This window comes from Trichechus manatus, unplaced genomic scaffold, assembly GCF_000243295.1.
Source record: "Trichechus manatus latirostris isolate Lorelei unplaced genomic scaffold, TriManLat1.0 scaffold00025, whole genome shotgun sequence".
Taxonomy (NCBI): Eukaryota; Metazoa; Chordata; class Mammalia; order Sirenia; family Trichechidae; genus Trichechus; species Trichechus manatus.
This window is the reverse complement of record NW_004443961.1, coordinates 4,191,729-4,210,955: the sequence shown is the minus strand read 5'-3', so window position 1 is coordinate 4,210,955 and position 19,227 is coordinate 4,191,729. Positions and strand designations below refer to the sequence as shown.

The 19,227-nt window shown below is 44.5% G+C and overlaps 2 protein-coding genes across 3 annotated transcripts in view; one reads left to right on the top strand and one right to left on the bottom strand.

Moving 5' to 3' along the window:
- The window catches only part of CDC37L1 (cell division cycle 37 like 1, HSP90 cochaperone), a 31,449-nt gene extending 27,422 nt beyond the window's left edge, over window positions 1-4,027 (bottom strand). For both annotated transcript variants that reach the window (XM_004373475.2, XM_023728588.1), the window contains exon 1: window positions 3,734-4,027. In XM_004373475.2, the coding sequence (XP_004373532.1) occupies window positions 3,734-3,865 (132 nt within the window). In that variant the 5' untranslated portion in view covers window positions 3,866-4,027. The remainder of the gene's footprint in view (window positions 1-3,733) is intronic.
- Window positions 4,028-13,438: 9,411 nt separating this feature from the next.
- The window catches only part of SPATA6L (spermatogenesis associated 6 like), a 54,649-nt gene continuing 48,860 nt past the window's right edge, over window positions 13,439-19,227 (top strand). Inside the window, exons 1-3 of the mRNA XM_023728587.1 lie at window positions 13,439-13,463; window positions 13,994-14,115; window positions 14,466-14,510. Of these exons, the coding sequence (XP_023584355.1) occupies window positions 14,472-14,510 (39 nt within the window). The 5' untranslated portion in view covers window positions 13,439-13,463; window positions 13,994-14,115; window positions 14,466-14,471. The remainder of the gene's footprint in view (window positions 13,464-13,993; window positions 14,116-14,465; window positions 14,511-19,227) is intronic.

Here is a 19,227-nt window from a genome sequence, read left to right as displayed (position 1 = left end):
ATGTAGCTGGTGCTCAGCAAACATGTGACTTATAGTCTTCATAATCCTCAAAGAGCAGAATAACGAAAATAAACGCTTGTATCTAGTTCAACAGCTCACTACTCAACATATGAAAAGCGGACCTTTAAAATTCTGTTCTACAAGGTCTTCACTGCAAACAACCTTTTATTTAGAAGTAATAATTTATTGGTTTCTATTTTCCTTCTGTATCATCCCAATCCTCAGTGATTTAAGAAGTTTTTGTTGAAAATTTCTATTTATAACCATCAGACATAGACCCTTTAACTTAATCCTAATCAAAATGGGCAAAGTTATTAAAAAAAATAAAATAAAAAGGTGCCAGCTGACCCACCCTGGTGATTCTGCTCCACTGGAAAGCAGCAGTTATTCCGTTTAATACTTACTGATCTACACGTAAGGCCCTATTAGGTGCTTAATTCCTTACTCTATACAACAAAAGCTGAAGCCACATTATGATTTCTTAGCCAAATGCAGATCAATTTCAATCTACTTACTCAGCATAACTTCTCTCCAATCTGTTCCCTTACTTGTTTCACTACTGCCACAGACTTAGTTCAAGCCCTTACAACTTCACACCTCAATTACACGAATAAGGCCTGCCTGCCTTCAGTCCTCCCAAGCCATTCACTCTCCACTCTGCTGGACTGGAGGGGCTTCTCCAAACACAAATCTGACTGTTTTACTCATTTTTAGAGTCTTGGGATAAAGTCCAAACTCTGTGGCATGGTCCTTCATGATCTCACTTCCTGTTACCTCTCGGACTCAATTCCAGTTACTCTTCTACTTCTGTTTATTCTTTCCTCCTCACCCCTCCCTTAGCTTCACAATCCCCCTGTCCTCCCACCCCCCATCCCCTGGATAACTCCTACTGGGGTCATCTTTCCAGATTCTGGCATCACTTCCCTAAATTTTCTCGTATTCCTTCTTCCCCACCCAGATTATGCATACTTCTAACATGCTGTTTTTCACATAATATTGTGTGTATGTATTTACTAAACTATTAGCTTCTTGAAGGACTGGAATTCAATAAATGTTAGATGAATACATGAATCTCCACTTCTTGGCACAGACCAGTGATAAAGAATGCTGACGCGTGTGGCATGCAAAACCCTTACTTGCTAGCTGAGTCTTCTGGCAAATGAAGATTTGTACTGGGGCAAATTCGGACACTGTTGCTATTCAGATGCTTTATTTACCCGCTCAGCAGGTTTGGACATGTTATCAGGAGGGACCAGGCCCTGGAGAAGGACATCATGCTTGGTAAAGTACAAGGTCAGCTAAAAAGAGGAAGACCCTCGGCAAGATGGACTGACAACAGTGGCTGCAAACATGGGCTGAAACACAGCAATGATTGTGAGGATGGCGAACGACTGGGCAGCGTTTCCTTTTGTTGTACATAGGGTCACTATGAGTTGGAATCAACTCTGCGGCACCTAACAACAGCAGGTTTGGGGCCCAGGTACACTGCCATGTCCCTGACTAACCAAGTAAAATATTTTCATTTTTATTTTTTGCTATCTTAAGAGTAGGATCAAAAATAACTGTATACTAGCTATGCTTCAAAAGTGGCCAGAAAATGGGAGAAAAATGAAATTTATTTTGTAAGAAGAGACAAAGATACACCAAGAAAAATAATATGAATAAATGAAAATATCTTGCATTTTGAAATTATGTGGGGGCAAATATTCATTTAGCAAATCAACACAGAAACCTTATTTCCGAACTCTACAACTAATTCATGTTTAAAAATTCTGCACAGACTACCCAGACAATGTTTACGCATTTGGGCAAACTATCCAACGTGTATTTAGATGATTAAGTAGAACATTAGGTCATATTTTAATCCATGAACACGTTGAGGTTTTAGAGGTACATTAGACAAGAGTATATTTTAATGGACTGTTACCAATATTAAGGTCTATTAATGTATCTTTACATCAAAAATTCTCAAACAGGATCTCTAAATTCCAACCTGCCTTTACATTAACAAGTTGTTTTTTAAAAAAGATTTATACAACGTTTATAAATTGAATTAAACATTTTATTTTTTCCAAATATTCCAATCCAAAAACTTTTAAGTCCTAAAAAGTTAGGGAGAAAAATAAGGCTTTTAATTAGGTTTGTTACAAACACATGAATCAATTTAGAATTAGGAATCACTTTGCAAATTTTACTGTTCAATTTTGACCAAATAAAGTTTTACAGCACTTCCAAGGCAATGCAGTAGGTGGGAAAAAACACTGGATTAGGAGTCTGAAGTAGATTCTAGTTTTAGCTCTGCCACTAACTAGCTATACAGCCTCGGAGATCAATTTTAATGAAGGGGATAAGCCTACACACTTCTAAAATTCCTTTCATCTGTATATATTATGTACATCTATATATGCAATGATTCCAAGTGCACAAATAAAAATAATATATATATTCTAAATTCAGAGTTTCTCAGGTTACTTTTGTGATTCAACCACAATGCACTGAAATCCATGAGACTTTTTTATCCCCCTCCATATGCCTTGAGGACAGCAGCTGCTGGGCATTCTTTCCCTACTCTCTGTAACGTATTATGTGCTACCTTTTGTGTATGAAGATGATACTACTGATCCATAATTAGTGGGTGACTACCGACCCATCAACTCTCATTCCGTCCTCCTGAAAAATGTCGTGCACTTTCCCAGTGGCTGGCTGGCTGAAGTACAGTCTGTGATTATGAAACAGCATTTTTCTCAGTGTGAAGCCAACTAAAACCCGTTAGCTGGCCATAGAATCAATGACCCTACGCTTACTGGCAAACGATTTAAATCACTCATCTTCATTAACATCTAGCAAAACGAGTCTAGAGGAAAACTGCTCTCAATTCTGTTAAACTCTTGGGGATTCCATTTTCCAAGAAGCCTGGAAAAGGGAGAACACCTATAATTTGTTTCACTGAACAAATTAGGGTTTAGTCTGTAATCCCGGGAAACACTTCCAAAACACACTTAGGTTAGGAGACAAACCAGGACAACGTGATATGAGTAAATAAACACTCCCTAAGACAGGGTCCAGAAAAATCCTAAATGATACATCACGTCTGGATAGGTTTCAGAGGAGGGAGGCCTGGGCTGGAAACCCTGAGCAGCATCAGGAACCTGAGAGGCTGTCTGTTGAAAACGTGCGACTATGTTTTTACTGGACGAGAGTGACCTGAAGCATAACCAAAAACAATTACAGTCGGGGGGAAATGGTCACGCGCACGCCAGAATCAAAAGCGGGGCTTACGGAATTTGCTCAGATGTCAAAGTCAGAGAAACAGGATCAGTGAATTGCCCAACTGCAGTCATTCGTTGATCCGAACTATCAACTACGTACGAGTAGAGCCTTTAACGGAATAACGGGCTCGGGTAAAAGCAAGCGCAAGAGGACAAAGGGTCAGTGGTATAGCGTGAGTCGCCCCAAATCTGGGTGCTATCAGGAGAGGGGAAAAGGCGGAGCGTCTTCTAAGGGTGGGGAATCGGCAAAAGTGAACGAAAACGTGTGCGTGGAGGGTGGCATACACGGCCACTCCCCTTCTCCCCTCCGAAGATGCTACAAGAGCGGAGGACGGCATCAGGCACCTGGCCCCGGGCGGTGAGGACGGGGCGCAGATCGGGCACAGAAAGCCCAGGGAGACGGGAGTTCTGGGGGGCCTGGCAAGGGCACGCCCCACCCCCCGCAGAACGCGGGCCCCCCTCACCTGGGCGCCGCCGCCCGGCAGTTGCGAGCACCGGGGGGACCCGGGGGACACGTCCAAGTCACTCTCCTCCTCGGCCTCACCCTCGGAGCGGGGGAGGCTCCAGAGTCCCGGTGGCGGCCACGGCTGCTCCATATCTGGCTGCCTCCCCGCCTACAACCGCCGCTGCTAACGGCGTCGGCGGCAGTGGAACCTGCCGAGCGGATCGTACCGCTGCAGCAGGCCAAGGCCGTTACCCAGAATCCCTACGCTGGCCGCGGACTCCGACGCACAGCCCGTGTGGGCCTCGGCCGCGCAACTGGCGGAGGGCGGAAGGAGACGGACGCAACTGGCTATGTCACTTCCTGTGGTGGGCGGGGCCGTGGGAGGGGAGCCTGGCGGCCCTCGTGTGGAGGTGGGGTCTAGAACGCTTAAAATAAAAATTAATTCCTTAGACAATATTATTGTTTTTTCTCGGGGGGTGGTCGGAAACTCGTCTAAAACTTCGTTCTCTGAGGCCTTTTAGCGCTACCTACTTGCCCCTAATGGGGCAGCGGGAGTGAAACGTTTGGGAAGTAACGTGTCATACAGTGTTTCTGCGCTGTAAGCGGTGGGTCTTTGAGGCCGGGATGCGCGGACGAAATGTCAACTTTGCATGTTGTTTAAAAACTGCAACGTATTCCTATCCATTGAATTATAAACCAGTCGTTCTGAGCCAGGAGCGGGGAGTTGAGAGAATATTGAAAGACAGAGCCAACTTTCTTTTTTCCATTTACAAATAGAGTTCTGCGACGCTTGGCTGGGAGAAGTATGCCAGAGATGGACTGGAGGGCGCACCGGTTTAAAAAATCCAGACGAGTACAGCTGATACTGAGCGCATAGGGAGGGGTTCCTGTATTCCTTCTTACCTCGCTTAATCTTAAAGGTTTGTGCCTTGATTATCCCCCTTTTTGAGAAGGGGGAAATAGATCAAACTTGTCTGAGGTCTCTCATTTAAGAGGAGGAGCTAGGACCCAGCTCAGGGTGTCTGATTTCAAAACGTGCGTGTTTAATAATCCGGCCTTGCGGACCTAATCATGATTCAGGAGACCCAAATCAAAACGACACAATTTTTGTCATCTACCGGACTGGCAAAGCTTTTTAGATTTGTTAATAGCAAATATTGACAAGATGTGAGGAAATGCTGTTAGCGAGAATGTCATTTGTGTAACCTTTTGGGAAGGGTAATTTGACAATATAAAAAGCTTAAATGCTTCTACCTTTTAATTCAGCAATTCACTACCAGGAAATTATCCAATAGGTTTTTTTTTTTTTGGCACCAATAGCCAAAGATTTATCTACAAAGGTATTTATTACAGCACTTTTTGTGATTAAAAGAAAAAACAGGAAATAATACAGTTACCCATTAATAGACAGGTAGCTGCCTGCTTTCAGTATCCTCCAACTCCAGTAGGCTGGTGGTCACCTTCTGTACAAACAAAACAAGATATTGCCTAGTATCATCCCCAGATCGCCAGCATGTCCTATGACAATGGGCAGTGGAGTCCATTGCCCTCCAGTGGCAATGCACTCCATAGAGTTTTTAATGGCTGTGATACCATTGATGTAGATCGCTAGGCCTTTCTTCTGCGGCACTGCTGGATAGATTCCAACCACCAACCTTTTGGTTGGTCGTGGAGCTCGAGCCCCTTTTGCCACCGAGGGACCCCACCCATCAATATAGAAACTTAAATTATATTACAGTAAAACCTGCGAAAGCTGGAGCCTGCATAGACAAAAACCTGTCAGAGAAGGAACACTCAAATATTTCCCACTAAAACGAGCAATAGAACAGTGGTAAGACTGCCCCCTGTCAAAGGTGGAAAACTGGCAAGACTGGGAAAAACAAATGCAGTCCTGTCGAGTTCCAGCTCTCACAGGTTTCACTGTATTAGAATGGGATGTTATCAGTCTTTAAAAAGATTAAAAACCAAAAGACCAAACCTGTTGCCTTCGAGTCAGTTTCGACTCATGGCAACTCTATAGGACAGAGAAGAATTGTCCCATAAAGTTTCCAAGGAGTGGCTGGTAGATTTGAACTGCCAACTTTTTGGTTTAGTAGCCAAACTCTTAATCACTGCACCACTAGGGCTTTGCCTAAAAAGATTAAAAGTAGATCTAAATGTGCCAGTATGGAAATATCTACAAAATAGATTGAGTAATAAAACAGCAAGTTGCAGATTTGGATACATATGTATGTATAGGAGTAAACTGGTTTTTCAAGAATAGAAATGACTTTAAAACAGGAGGATGTGGACTATAATCCAAAAAGCCAGAGGGCAATGCCTTCAGAAGGGTTTATGTAACTATGGAGCCTACAATATCAGTGAATCAAAGGACAAGCCAAAGAATAACATATGAGTCTGACCATGAATTCTAATAAAATTTGTGAAACAGAGCCTGCATGTGGATCCACACCCCAAATGATTGTTAAAAGCTGTTCAATTGCAGTTTGATTCAATACTTGGAAGTATTTCTGATTCTTGGGGAAAATTCTATAGAAGTGTATATACTTAAATATTGAAATTGCCAGCTCCTGTTTTGGATATTCTTGTGAGACCCCTGTTCTTATACTACAGTGCTTCTCTTTCCTTTAGATGGATTTTTCTCTGAATTGCCTATAAACTATTACACACTACAATAATTTTCTTATCTACATTTGAGGTAAAGAGATCTACCATATTTTCTCTTTAAGTGTATAGAAAACTTCCATTGAAGGGAATTTCATAGCGATCCACCAATAATTTTCTTTCAGTGGGCTATTTAGGACAGAAGGAGGGCCACATAAGGATATTGCTTTTCTTCTTCAAGTATAGTAAAACCTGCAAAAGCCAGAACCTGTGTAAGGCAGAAACCTGTTGGAGAAGGAAAGCTCAAATATTTTCGACTAAAACAAGTGATGGAAAAGTGGTAAGACTGCACCATATCAAAGGCAGAAAACGTTTCAAGACCAGGGAAAACAAGGCAGTCCCGTCAAGTTCTGACTCTCACAGGTTTCACAAGATTTAAACAAGATTTAAATGTTTTTATTGTGAATATTCTTGAACACACAAAAGTATAGAAAATTACAATGAATCCCCATATGCCCACCACCCAGATTCAGCAGTTACCAAGATTTTTCTATATTTGCTTTATCTATTCCTTTTATTGATTTGCTGGAGTATTTGAAAACAAAATCTCAGACCTGTATCATTTACCACTACATATCTTAATATGAAATCTCTAAACAATGCTGATTTTGCTTTATATTATCAGAGGGCATTATCATAACTGTCAAAATCAATCACATGGTGTCTTAGTAATCTAGTGCTGCTACAACAGAAATACCGCAAGTGGATGGCTTTAACAAAGAGAAATTTATTTCTTCACAGTAAAGTAGGCTAAAAGTCCAAATTCAGGGCGTCAGCTCCAGGGGAGGGCTTTCTCTGTCTGTCAGACTTCTCATCAATGTTCCCCTGGACTAGGAGCTTCTCCACGCGGGGACCTCAGGTCCAAAGGGCGCGCTCTGCTCCCAGCACTGCTTTTCTTGATGGTATGAGCTCCCCATGTCTCTCTGCTCACTTCTCTCTTTTATATCTCAAGAGATTGCCTTAGGACACAATCCAATCTTGTAGACTGAGTCCTGCCTCCCTCATTAACATCGTAGAGGCAGGATTTACAACGTATAGGAAAATCACACAGTACCGGGAATCGTGGCCCAGCCAAACTGATACACACATTTTTTTAGGGGACATAATTCAATCCATGGCACATGGTATTATGCAATGCCCAAATGATAATCAAATTTCTCTGATAGCATCAACTAAGTTGGCTTGTTCGAATCAGCATTACAACAAAGTCCACGTATTACATTTGTTAGATCTTTTAAGTATCTTCTAATCTAAAGCAGTTCCACATTCTGGATATGTCTGTTTCAGAAGAAAACATTCTTTGATGGTTACAAGGGTGGGGAGGGAGGGGGAGGGTTATTTACTAACTAGATAGTAGATAAGAATTCTCTTAGGTGAAGGGAAGGACAGCACTCACTACAGGGAAAGTCAGCACAACTGGACTAAACCAAAGCTGAGAAGCTCCTAAATACAATCAAACACTTCGAGGGACAGAGTAGCAGGGGTAGGGGTCTGGGGATCATGCTTTCAGGGGACATGTAGGTCAATTGGCATAACAAAGCTTATTAAGAAGATGTTCTGCATCCTACTTTGGTGAGTGGCGTCTGGGGTCTTAAAAGCTTGCAAACGGCCATCTAAGATGCATCAATTGGTCCCAAGCACCTGGAGTAAAGGAGAATGAAGACCACCAAAGACACAAGGCAAGTATTAGCCCAAGAGACAGAAAGGCCCACATAAATCAGAGACTTCATCAGCCTGAGACCAGAAGAACTAGATGGTGCCCAGCTACCACCGATGACCGCCCTGACAGGGAACACCATATAGAGACTCCCTGATGGATCAGGAAAAAGGTGGGGTGCAGAACTCAAATTCTAGTAAGAAGACCAGACTTAATGGTCTGACTGAGACTGGAGGAACCCCGGCAAGTATGGCCCCTGGATTTTCTATCAGCCCGGAACAAACAATTTCTGAGGCCAACTCTTCAGATGGTTTGGACTGGACTATGGGACATGAAGTGATATTCATGAGGAGTGTGCCTCTTAGCTCAAGTAGATACAAGACACTAAATGGGCAGCTTCTGTCTGGAGGTGAGATGGGAAGGCAGAGAGGGTTAGGAGCTGGTTGAATGGACGTGGGGAATCGGGTGGAAAGGAGGAGTGTGCTGTCACAGTATGGGGAGAGCAATTAGGGTCACATAACTATATAAATTTTTGTATGGGAAAAATAAATAAATATGTCTGTTTGCTTCCTTGTGATGTCATTAGCATGTCCTCTATCTGGCCATATTTCCACTAAATGAAGTTAGGTATTAGAGCAATGCTGTCCAATAGAACTTTCTTTGTGATTGAAATGTTCTACCTGCACTATCCAATACCATAGCCACTAGCCATGTGTGGCTACTTAACACTTTAAGTGTGATTAGTTCAAATGAGGAACTGAATTTTTTATTTTATTTAACTTAAATTTATATAGCCACATGTAGCTACCATATCGGACAGCACAACTCTAATGGCTAGATTCAACTTCAACTTTTTTGGCTAAAGTACTTCATAAACCAAACCCATTGCCATTGAGTCGATTCCAACTCATAGCAACACTACAGGACAGGGTAGAACTGACCCCATAGAGTTTCCAAGCCTGTAATCTTTACCACAGCATCTTTCTCCCTCAGAGGGGCTGTTGGGTTCGAACCGCTGACCTTTAGGTTAGCAGCCGAGTGCTTAACCACTGTGCCACCAGGGCTCCCAAAGTACTTTGTAGGTGCTTCCTATTCATCATATACTGAGGCGTGTGATGTCATCTATAGTGATGCTAGGATTGATCAGTGGGTTCATATGGTGACACATATTCCTCTAAAGTTCCCTCCCCTAAAGGATATGATTTTAACGTTAAGGTGGGTTTTGTTTTGTTTTCCAGATACCAGCCTCACCAGACATTGTCTTAATGCAGTTTTTTAAAACCAGAGAAACAGCCCAGTGTCGTGAGGGCATTGAGCTCTTTTATACATTCATAGCAAAAGTCAGAAAGGTAAACTTTTCTTCTCTGCTTATCAGACTGTGAGAAAAATCAAGTATTAAAGAAGATTTTAGAGAAAGACTTTGAGAAGGCTGAATATAAAAAACAGTGATTCCTTGGGTCTTGCGGATGGTTCTATCTGGAAATGCATTACTGCTGAAATAATCCAGATTGTTTCACGTGCTTGGGGATTGTTTTCAGGCATTTCTCACACGCTAATGAACAGCTCACTTTGGAAACTCAACCTGCTGGTGTCACACTTGCTAATGAATAATTCACGGGTTCAGAAGACTGTAGAGCCTGACAAGGGAGACTGCTGAGTCCAGACATAAATGAAGGGCTTAGAAAAGGGCTTTGTGGGTCTTTTAAAAAATTATTTGTTATTGAGTACAGCTGCCTTTAGAGAGACACCCGACTCTAGTAAGGGGGTAGGTATGAAGTCCCTGGGTGGTGCAAATGGCCAAGTGCTCAGCTACTCACTGAATGGTTGGTGGTTTGAATCCACCCAGAGATGCCTTCTCACCTCTAGGTGCCTTGGAAGAAAGGCCTGGCAGTCTACTTCGGAAAGAGCACAGCCTTGAAAACCCTATGGAATGCAATCTTACTCTGAAACACATGGGATTGCCATGAGTTAGAATCGATTCAACAATAATTTTTTTTTTTTTTGGTTTATGAAGGTGAAGGAGAGGAGAGGCCCTCTTTTGTGAGGTAACCTAGATGACTCATCTTTTTTGCTGTAGGAAGGGAACTGATGGCAGAATACAAGCTCAGCAGGCACTGAACCAAACCCAAAACCAAACCCGTTGCCCTGAGTCAGTTCCGACTCCCAGTGACCCTATAGGACAGGGTAGAACTGCTCCAGGAGCAGCTGGAAGATTTGAACTGCCAACCTTTTGGTTAGCACCCATAGCTTGCTATTGCTCCTAACCACTGCACCACCAGGGCTCCACACGCTGAACAGTGGCTCTAAAACCTGATCTGACCAACCCACCCCCTTCAGAGGCTGATGAAAGCTACAGACTCTTCTCCCAGAAAAAATGCATATATGCACGTGCAGGGAAGGTTGCTATAATTTCAGGGCGGCTAGGACCCCTGAGGAGCCCAGGTGGCGCAGTGGTTAAGAGCTCAGCTGCTAACCAAAAAGTTGGCAGTTCGAATCTCCCAGCCACTCCTTGGAAACCCTATGGAGCAGTTATACTCTGTCCTACAGAGTTGCTATGAGTCAGCATCAACTCGATAGCAACAGGTTTTTTAGGACGCCTGAGGCAGCCAGAGACCACAGCTTAAGAAGCCTTCACTGGAAGCAGATGGGAGCAGGCGTACTTGCAGAGATATTGGCACACAGTGTAAGATGCAGACCAAAAAAGCTGAAGAAGCCAGTTCCTCGTCCTTGTCTTCCCAGATTATCCTTTCTTTTGTTTATATTTTTGACTTGTTTTAATTTGTTTTCCTCTTTGACTAGGTAATGCAAATGCTTGTGGTAACTTGTTACAACAGCCATAGAAAACTAACATACATATTTACGCTTCCACCAACCTCAGGGCCTTTTCCCTGTGCCCCTGCCACTAGAGCCTGTTGTTTCTCAGTTTCCTCCCTTACATAAATACTCCTTCCTGCATTATTTAAAAAGAAATGTTTACAAGTTAGCCTCCTATAATTAATTATTATTATTATTTTTTAGCTAAAATGAAAATCCTAGACATAATTATCTGGTTGCCTTACTTTTGCTGTTTGCTAACTAACTCTTCGGAAAATTCCCATTTGGCCCATTGTGTCATTTTCTTGGCCACGGCCAGGATGTGAGCAGGATGTGCTGATGTGCCATTTCTGCAATGCTGATGTCACTGCTGGCCTAGCTGCACTGCAGACACACCCTGAGGATAGAAGCTGTTCGTTGGGATCTGTTTGCTGCCACCAAGAGGGAGCTGTGCGGGTGATAAACTCAACCTCTTGAAATTGTAACAGTATGATCCTTGACTGGCTTTACTTGGCCTCCCATGAGGAAGATGGTAGCCTCAGTGTCTCACTACTTTGCAAGATGGATGAGCAGCATTATGTATGTAGCAACTTTCATATCTCCATGGCAGCCGCGAACCTCAGGTGGCCATGGAGGGGGAAATGAGCAGAGCGCAGGTATTCACCATCCGTTCATTTAATGTCCCCATAGCAGACTAGCAGAAGTAGCCGTGCCTGGCTCTTTTCCATTCTGCAAATTTAGCTTTGCCCTGACATGGTGGGGCTTCCCTTTACCTGTTAGCTCCTACAGACTGGCTGGATCATCTTTGCATTTAGCATCTACTCAAAGATATTTATTGAGCATCTGCTATGCTAGGTATTTCAAGAGCGCTGGTGGTACAGTGGTTAAGGAGCTGAGCGCTTACCCAAAAGGCCAGCAGTTCGAACCCACCGGCCCCTCTGTGGGAGAAACATGGGGCAGTCTGCTTCCATAGAGATTACAGCCTCAGAAACCCTATGGGGCAGAAACCCTGCTCTGTGCTATAGGATCGCTATGAGTCGAAATCAACTTGATGGCAACAGGTAAAATATGCTAGGCATTTAGGATACAAACACATACCCATGCAGAGCTTACGGTTTATGGAGACAAATACTAATCCGTGGTCACAGGAAGAAAGGTAAAAGGGGAGATACATATGTTTGTGATAGTGAGACTTGACCTTGTCGGGAGAGCAGGAGAGGCCTGGGTAAGATATGTACATCTGTGAATGGGTTAATCCGTACCTACATTGCATGGCACCCTTGGTAAAGGTAGAGCGAACAAGGAAAGGCCCTCGAAACTGGTGGGGGAGGCTAACCCTACAAGTGGACAGAGGAAAAAGTGGCCAGAGAGTTGGAGGGAGACTGGAAGAGGGCCATGTCCTAGAAACCAAGCCAGGAGAGTCAGCTTATGTCAAGAGTTAAAAAAGGAAGAGCATAGGATGGGACATCGTGCCTTTAGGGCTCACTAGGATGCTGTCCCAGTTCTCTAGTGCTGCTATAACAGCAGTGCCACAAGTGGGTGGCTTTAACAAACAAATTTATCTTCTCACAGTTAGGAGGCTAGAAGTCGGAATTCAGCGCGCTGGCTCTAGGGGAAGTCTTTCTCTGTCAGCTCTGGAGGAGGAAGTCCTTGTCTCTTTAGCTTCTGTTCCTTGGCTCCTTGGTGATCTCCATGTGGTACGGCATCTATCTTCCCCTAACTGTACCCTCTTGCTTGCTTGTTTAATCTCTCTAATATCTCAAAAGAGATGGATTTAAGACAAACCCTACACTAATACTACCTCATTAACATAACAAAACCCATTCCCACATGAGATTATAACCACTACAGGGGTTAGGATTTTCAACACCTATTTTTGGGGGACACAATTCAGTCCATAACAAATGTCTGTGTTCCAGGGGCAATGGTGGGGGAGGGCATACCTGGATTCACATGTGGTTGCCCCCCCTTCTTAGCTGTGCGGCTTTGGGCGAAAGGCCTTAGAGTCTGCATCTGTAAAATAGAGATAATGATCCCTCCATCAAAGAGTTATCATGGGGATTAAATGAATTAGCACATGCAACGTGCCTAGCGCTCTGCAGGCCCTCAGGAAAGATTGTTTCCTTCCTTCCATTAAGCAACTGGCCACTTATCTATTCATCTCTTTTAGCCTCACTCTCCTGGATGTCTTCACATCAGTGTCGGTGACTTGCCTGTGAGGAGGCTGGAGGGTCAAGACAGGTCCTGTCCCCATCTATCAGGGTACTAGTTTGGGTGTCAGCAAGCCATGGTGAGTCCCCAGATCAGTGCTCTGGACACTGCAGGGACTGGGCACCATCTGTGTGCCTTACCCCTTGGTGTGCAGATAGAGCGCCAGGAATTGGATGAGGACACAATGTACCCACCTTCATCATGCTGAGTTCGTCCCTTCCAGGGAAAGGAAGTCTGATTTCCAAAATGGATAACTAATTCGTGTCTCAGGAGATATTTTCTGCAATATTTTCAACTGTGTAAACCTCCAAAGCAAAATGTTAGTAATAAATGACTCATCACAATTTTTATTTCTTTTCCAGAAACAGCATTGGCCCTTCCAGATTTTTCATATTGGCCAGAGGTAGCCACTCTCTCCTCCTTTCCTTCATTTTTAGTCTGTCAAGTGCAGTGAATGGGGGCGGTGGGGGGAGGAGTTTTCCCTGCCAGTTAAGAACCCTCTGTGGCGGCCACCTCTGACGCTTTTTAGAGGGTAACCGTGGCTTGGGCAAACGAAGTAACACATTAGGAGACACCGTCATTCAAAGCTTGCCTTAGATAAACTAAACCCCAGGAAAGGCTGAACAATGCTATGAATAGAAAGACTGGCGAATATTTCTATGGTTGATAACACAGGATAGCTAAGTTTTAAACCTTTAAGAATTATCCTTGCATTTCTAATTTGCATGCATGTTCAATTTTTTATTACTGACGGTGGCCATGTTTTCCGAACCAAATGCGAGGTTCATCAGATTTAATAAGCAGGAGAGTACCTTTAGGGGCAGGCTATCATATTAAATCTGCATTGTTATGGAAATCCCAGGGTTTGGGTGTCTTATGGATACTAAAAAGGGATAATATTTATAACAGGCTGCAATCACATTCCACTTTTAGAACGGAAACTGTCAACATTTTAAGATAGTGATTGGGGTCATAAAGAGAATTGATGGAAGAGGTTGGTGCAAAGGAAATAGCTATCTTAGGATCTCCGAATCCAGCCGCCCGGCCGGTATCAGGTCAGTCTCCGGCCAGGGACGCGGACGCTCGGGCCTTGCGCTCCAAGCCGAGCGCGGGGCGCGCGCTGCGCCCGGCCGCGTTCGCGTTCCAGGTAGAAGGTTGCGCGTTTGAGTGTCCATGGCAACGCGACGCTTCCGCCTTCTGGAAGCCGAGACTCTAGCTCGGGCGGTGTGAGACCTGTCCCGGTGGGAGGGACCCGGGCTTGGGGGGCACGGATGGCGATGCGAGGGGGTGGGGGACTGGGGAAGCTGCTGCGAACATTTGCTCTAGGGATTGAACTAAACTAAGAAAAATCGGTACGAGGCTCAGCACAAAAGGATCTTTCATTCCGCTCTTTTCGCCCACGCAGGGAACGATGCCTCTGGAGGTGGTGGTGGGGCTGCAGATCCGGGCGGTAAGAGAGATCAACGAACGTCCCCTCCCTGCCCCAAGTCAGACCCTTTCCCCTGGGTTCCACCGACCCATCAAGCTTCCTAAGGGGTCTCGGGTCGTTTCCTCACCCCTTCTCCACTTAGCACACACACACACACCATTGTCGTTGAGACAACTCGTACCTCTGTCCCTAAGATTATCTACATAGGTCTTCCTGGACTTCCTAACCTTAATTCAACTCAGCCTCTTCGAACTTTTTTTCCCCCCCAAACCTATTGTTTCTTAGCTTTATCCTGATTTTTTTTTTTCTGTTCTTTTAAAATATCCCTGCATCCAGTCCAAGTAGGATATTGATTTCTTTTTCAGGATAAATATAGGTTAAGGGTTTTAAAAACTCTTTTAAATAACTAGGGAATCATTTAATTTAAAGAAGCCCCATCACTTTCTGATAATTTACCACTGCTATGAACCAAGTGTCTTCTAAGCTTTTGCCCCTAGAAATGGCTCTGGTTTGCTAATTCCAAAAGGGAGATCAATTGATCAGTCAAGAAAATGTTTTTTAATTATCCAACAAATTGTTCCTAAGTGTGGTGCTGTGGTAGTTACTCCATTGTTCCTATTTGGGGTCAGTCATTCCCGATTGCAGTTTATCTTTTCCAATCCTTCCCTCTGTAGTCACGATGGACTATCATGTAGATTTGATTCCAAGCTACTAGGAGCTTGTCTGCTGGTCATGATCACAAGCACAGTGCCAACAGTATACTGCCATGGAAAATTTGATTCGCCTCCATAAAAAAACAGTTGCCATTGCGCATTGATTCTGACTCAGTGGTGACCTCATGGGTGTCAAAGTAGAACTGTGCTCCACAGAGTTTTCAGTGGCGGAGTTTTTGGAAGTAGATCCCCAGGGCTTTCTTCGGAGGTGCCTCTGGGTGGACCTGAAACTCCAGCCTTTCAGTTAGCACCACCTAGAGTCAGCCTAGGTATCAGGATTGGAGGAAGACTCATTAACAACCTGCAATATGCAGATGACACAACCTTGCTTGCTGAAAGTGAAGAGAACTTGAAGCACTTACTGATGAAGATCAAAGACTACAGCCTTCAGTATGGATTACACCTTAAAATAAAGAAAACAAAAATCCTCACAACTGGACCAATCAGCAACATCATGATTAACAGAGAAAAGATTGAAGTTGTCAAGGATTTCATTTTACTTGGATCCACAATCAACGCCCATGGAAACAACAGTCAAGAAATCAAACGACGTATTGCATTGGGCAAATCTGCTGCAAAAGACCTCTTTACGGTGTTAAAAAGCAAAGCTGTCACCTTAAGGTGTGCCTGACCCAAGCTATGGTATTTTCAATCACCTCATATGAATGGGAAAGCTGGACAATGAATAAGGAAGACTGAAGAAGAATTGATGCCTTTGATTTACGATGTTGGAGAAGAATATTGAATATACCGTGGACTGCCAGAAGAACAAACAAATCTGTCTTGGAAGAAGTACAGCCAGAATGCTCCTTAGAAGCGAGGATAGTGAGACTTCTCGCTTACTTTGGACGTCATCAGGAGGGACCAGCCCCTGGAGAAGGACATCATGCTTTGTAAAGAAGAGGGTCAGCAAAAAAGAGGAAGACCCTCAGTGAGATGGATTGACATAATGGCTGCAACAATGGAACAACAATTGTGGGGATGGCGCAGGACCGGGCAGTGTTTCGTTCTGTTATACACAGGGTCGTTACGAGTCGAAACTGACTCGACCGCACCTAACAACAACAACGACTCCTCACAAAAGCAAAAAGTAAACAAGTTTTCGTCTCATTTCATTCAACATTATTGGTTAATTTTATTTTGATTTTTAAAAAGCATTCCTCAGTTTACAATTATGGTACTGTGGTACGTGGGATGTTCCAAAATCCATCAGGTGAATTGAGCTGTGCTTTAAAAGCAGCACACTCAGGCCCCAGCAAGACAGGGAATTCCAGAAGTATAACCACGAACCAGAGGGTACCTTATTTCAAAATCCCAATATTCAGACTTGAGAACACCCCAAGAGGAAATACCATTGCTTCCAAATATCTGGCCTGAATATTGCTGCAATGAAAAGAAAGCATCCCTCTAAGGTTAAACAAAACCCAAACACTTGGCGCTTCAGTTTGGCTGATTGAGCAAGTGAAGAGGTAGCTGGTGTTCAGGGTGTGGTGGGAATGTGGGTGTTTTTTTTTTCTCTGAGTCTCTGTTTCTCTTCCAGCGAGCCTCTCCTCCCCAACAGTCCACTCTTCCAGCCCATCAGAACCTGCACCAGCACCTCTGTAGGACTAAGTCCACAATCTTTTCTGTTTAGAAAGGAGTAATCTTGACACCAGTTGCATAGGTAATTCAAAGTTTCTTTTTTTAGGTAGAGCAGCATTTAAAGCATACAACTTTGTCTTTCCTGGTCAAAGAATAAAAAGTGGAGTCCATCCGCATTTGGAGGTCTTTGGTCTTGTGATTCGGGAAGGCACCATGGATAAACCACTTTAAATGTAATGGTCAATGTAAGAGGAGCTCTGGTGGCGCAGTGGTTAAGCGCTCCGCTGCTAACCAAAAGGTTTTTGGTTTGAACTCACCAGTTGCTCCGAGGGAGAAGATGGGGCAGTCTGCTTCCATAAAGATTTAAAGCCTTAGAAACCCTACGGGGCAGTTCTACTCTGTCCTATATGTTCACTATGAGTCTGAATTAGATTTGATGGCAATGGATTTAGTGTTTTGGTTTTTGGTCAATATAAACGGAAATTTAGGAGTTAGACCTTGTGCCTGGTATAGCAGCAGCCTCCTCCTGATGAATTTCAAGTTAAATACTGTTACCTAAAGAGTGCTGTATTGAGGGAAACAGAATTCCATATGAAAAACTATAGTATACGGGGTCATCCTTGTATATGTGAGAAAGCTTACACTCTTGCGTTATTTTCCCATTTTATTACCCCAATAAACCAGCAGTTGCCATAGAGTTGACTCTGACTCATGGCACCCCATGTGTGTTAGAGCTCCATAGGGTTTTCAGTGGCTGATATTTCGGAAGCAGATTGCCAGGCCTTTCTTCCGATTATCCCAACAAAGAAACATTACTCAGTAGAAGGCCCCATCCCTGCCATACTGGTCCACTGACCATAAATATGGGGTCAGCCTTTCCCCAAACTCTCAGTTCCTCTGACTTTGCCCAGCAATTCAGCATCTCTAGCTTCTGTCATACTATCATGTTCTTGTCAACAGAACTAAGCATGTGGACATAGTCCCCTCCTTCCTTTTCTACTGGCACCTCAGATAGGTCCACTTTTAAGTGTTTCTTCTCTAAATTCTCGGCTTGTCCTCCAAATGATAAAAGACAGTATTAGAAAGTAGTGGGAAATAACATCTTTGTAAAGCTCTTTTGGGAGGTTGGAGGCAAAGGAGAGAAAGACAAGTACTACACCTCTCTTCTCAATACCCAATCAGCAAAGATGGAAGAGACAATAATATAAAAACACCTTACCAAGAAAATTAAGATTGAGAACTCTCTCCAACTGTGGCAACAGACCTTCAAGGAATAAATTCGGAAAACGTACGTCTGAGACTCTTAAAAAACTGTTTGAAGTTTGCCTTAAGACAAGGGCTAGGATTAGCACGGGGCTCATCTGCATGTATATTTACAGAATGAAGATCATGTTACTTTTCCAAAATTCAATCTACAAGTGATATGTTGATTTATGGGATTACTACAAAACACACATTTTGCTAATGTCAGTTTTAAAAAAACAAAACAGCAACATTATAATCACCCCAGCTTGGTTTCTTTGCAGTCGTCCTGGGGACATACAAAGTTGAATAAATACAATGGAAGCATTTTTTTGCTTTCCCTAATATGGCTGTGTTTAACAATGGCCACATGTCCCCCAGCCTAGCCACACATCAAGCTGGTGGGATCCCCCAGATCCCAAGGGAAGCCTGAAATTCTAAGAGGGGAAAGCGGAATGGCCTCCCCAGGTGCCGTAATCTACGCGATGGTGTCACTGTTGACTCCACAGTACAAAGAGCACTGGAGCATTGTGGGGCGACAGCCAGCAATAGTCCACGATGCTGTACTGCAGGTAGCCCAGGAGAAAGCCAAAAGCCACGTCAGTGACATTGTGCCGCCCCAGCATCACCCTGGAGAGGCCCAAGATGAAGGCCCACAGGACCACCAGCACCCTCAGTGGAATGGCCAGCACCAGGTGGTTCAGGATGAAGCGCGACACCAGGGCCGCCCTTGTGGCGTGGCCCGAGGGGAAGGAGTACTTGTCCACCGAGAGGGTGACAAACATGTCCATCTGGTTGTGAGCCGGCCGGCGTCTGCGGACCAGCCCCTTGATGAGGGCCACCAGCAGCAGGTCCAGCAGCAGGGCGAAGAGCAGGTTCATCAGCACCTCGCGACCCGCCCAGCTGTCGCTCTGGGACAGGCAGTAGAGGGTGCCCAGCAGCCAGGGAATTCCGTGGCCCGAGATCTCCAACAGCTTCATCAAGGGCCGCACGCTGCCCCAGGCCGAGCGCTCCCTGGCGCATACGCCCAGCTTCTTGGACAGCCAGAGGTCAATGGCCAGCAGGGAGCGCAGGGCGATGCCCAGGAAGGAGGGGTTCAAGTCTATGCGGGCCTCCTCGGGCAGCGAGCCCGGTGGCGCTGGCGCGGGGCCCGGCCCGGCCAGCGGGAAGGAGCCGCGGCGGTGCACCGGGCTCTCGGACGC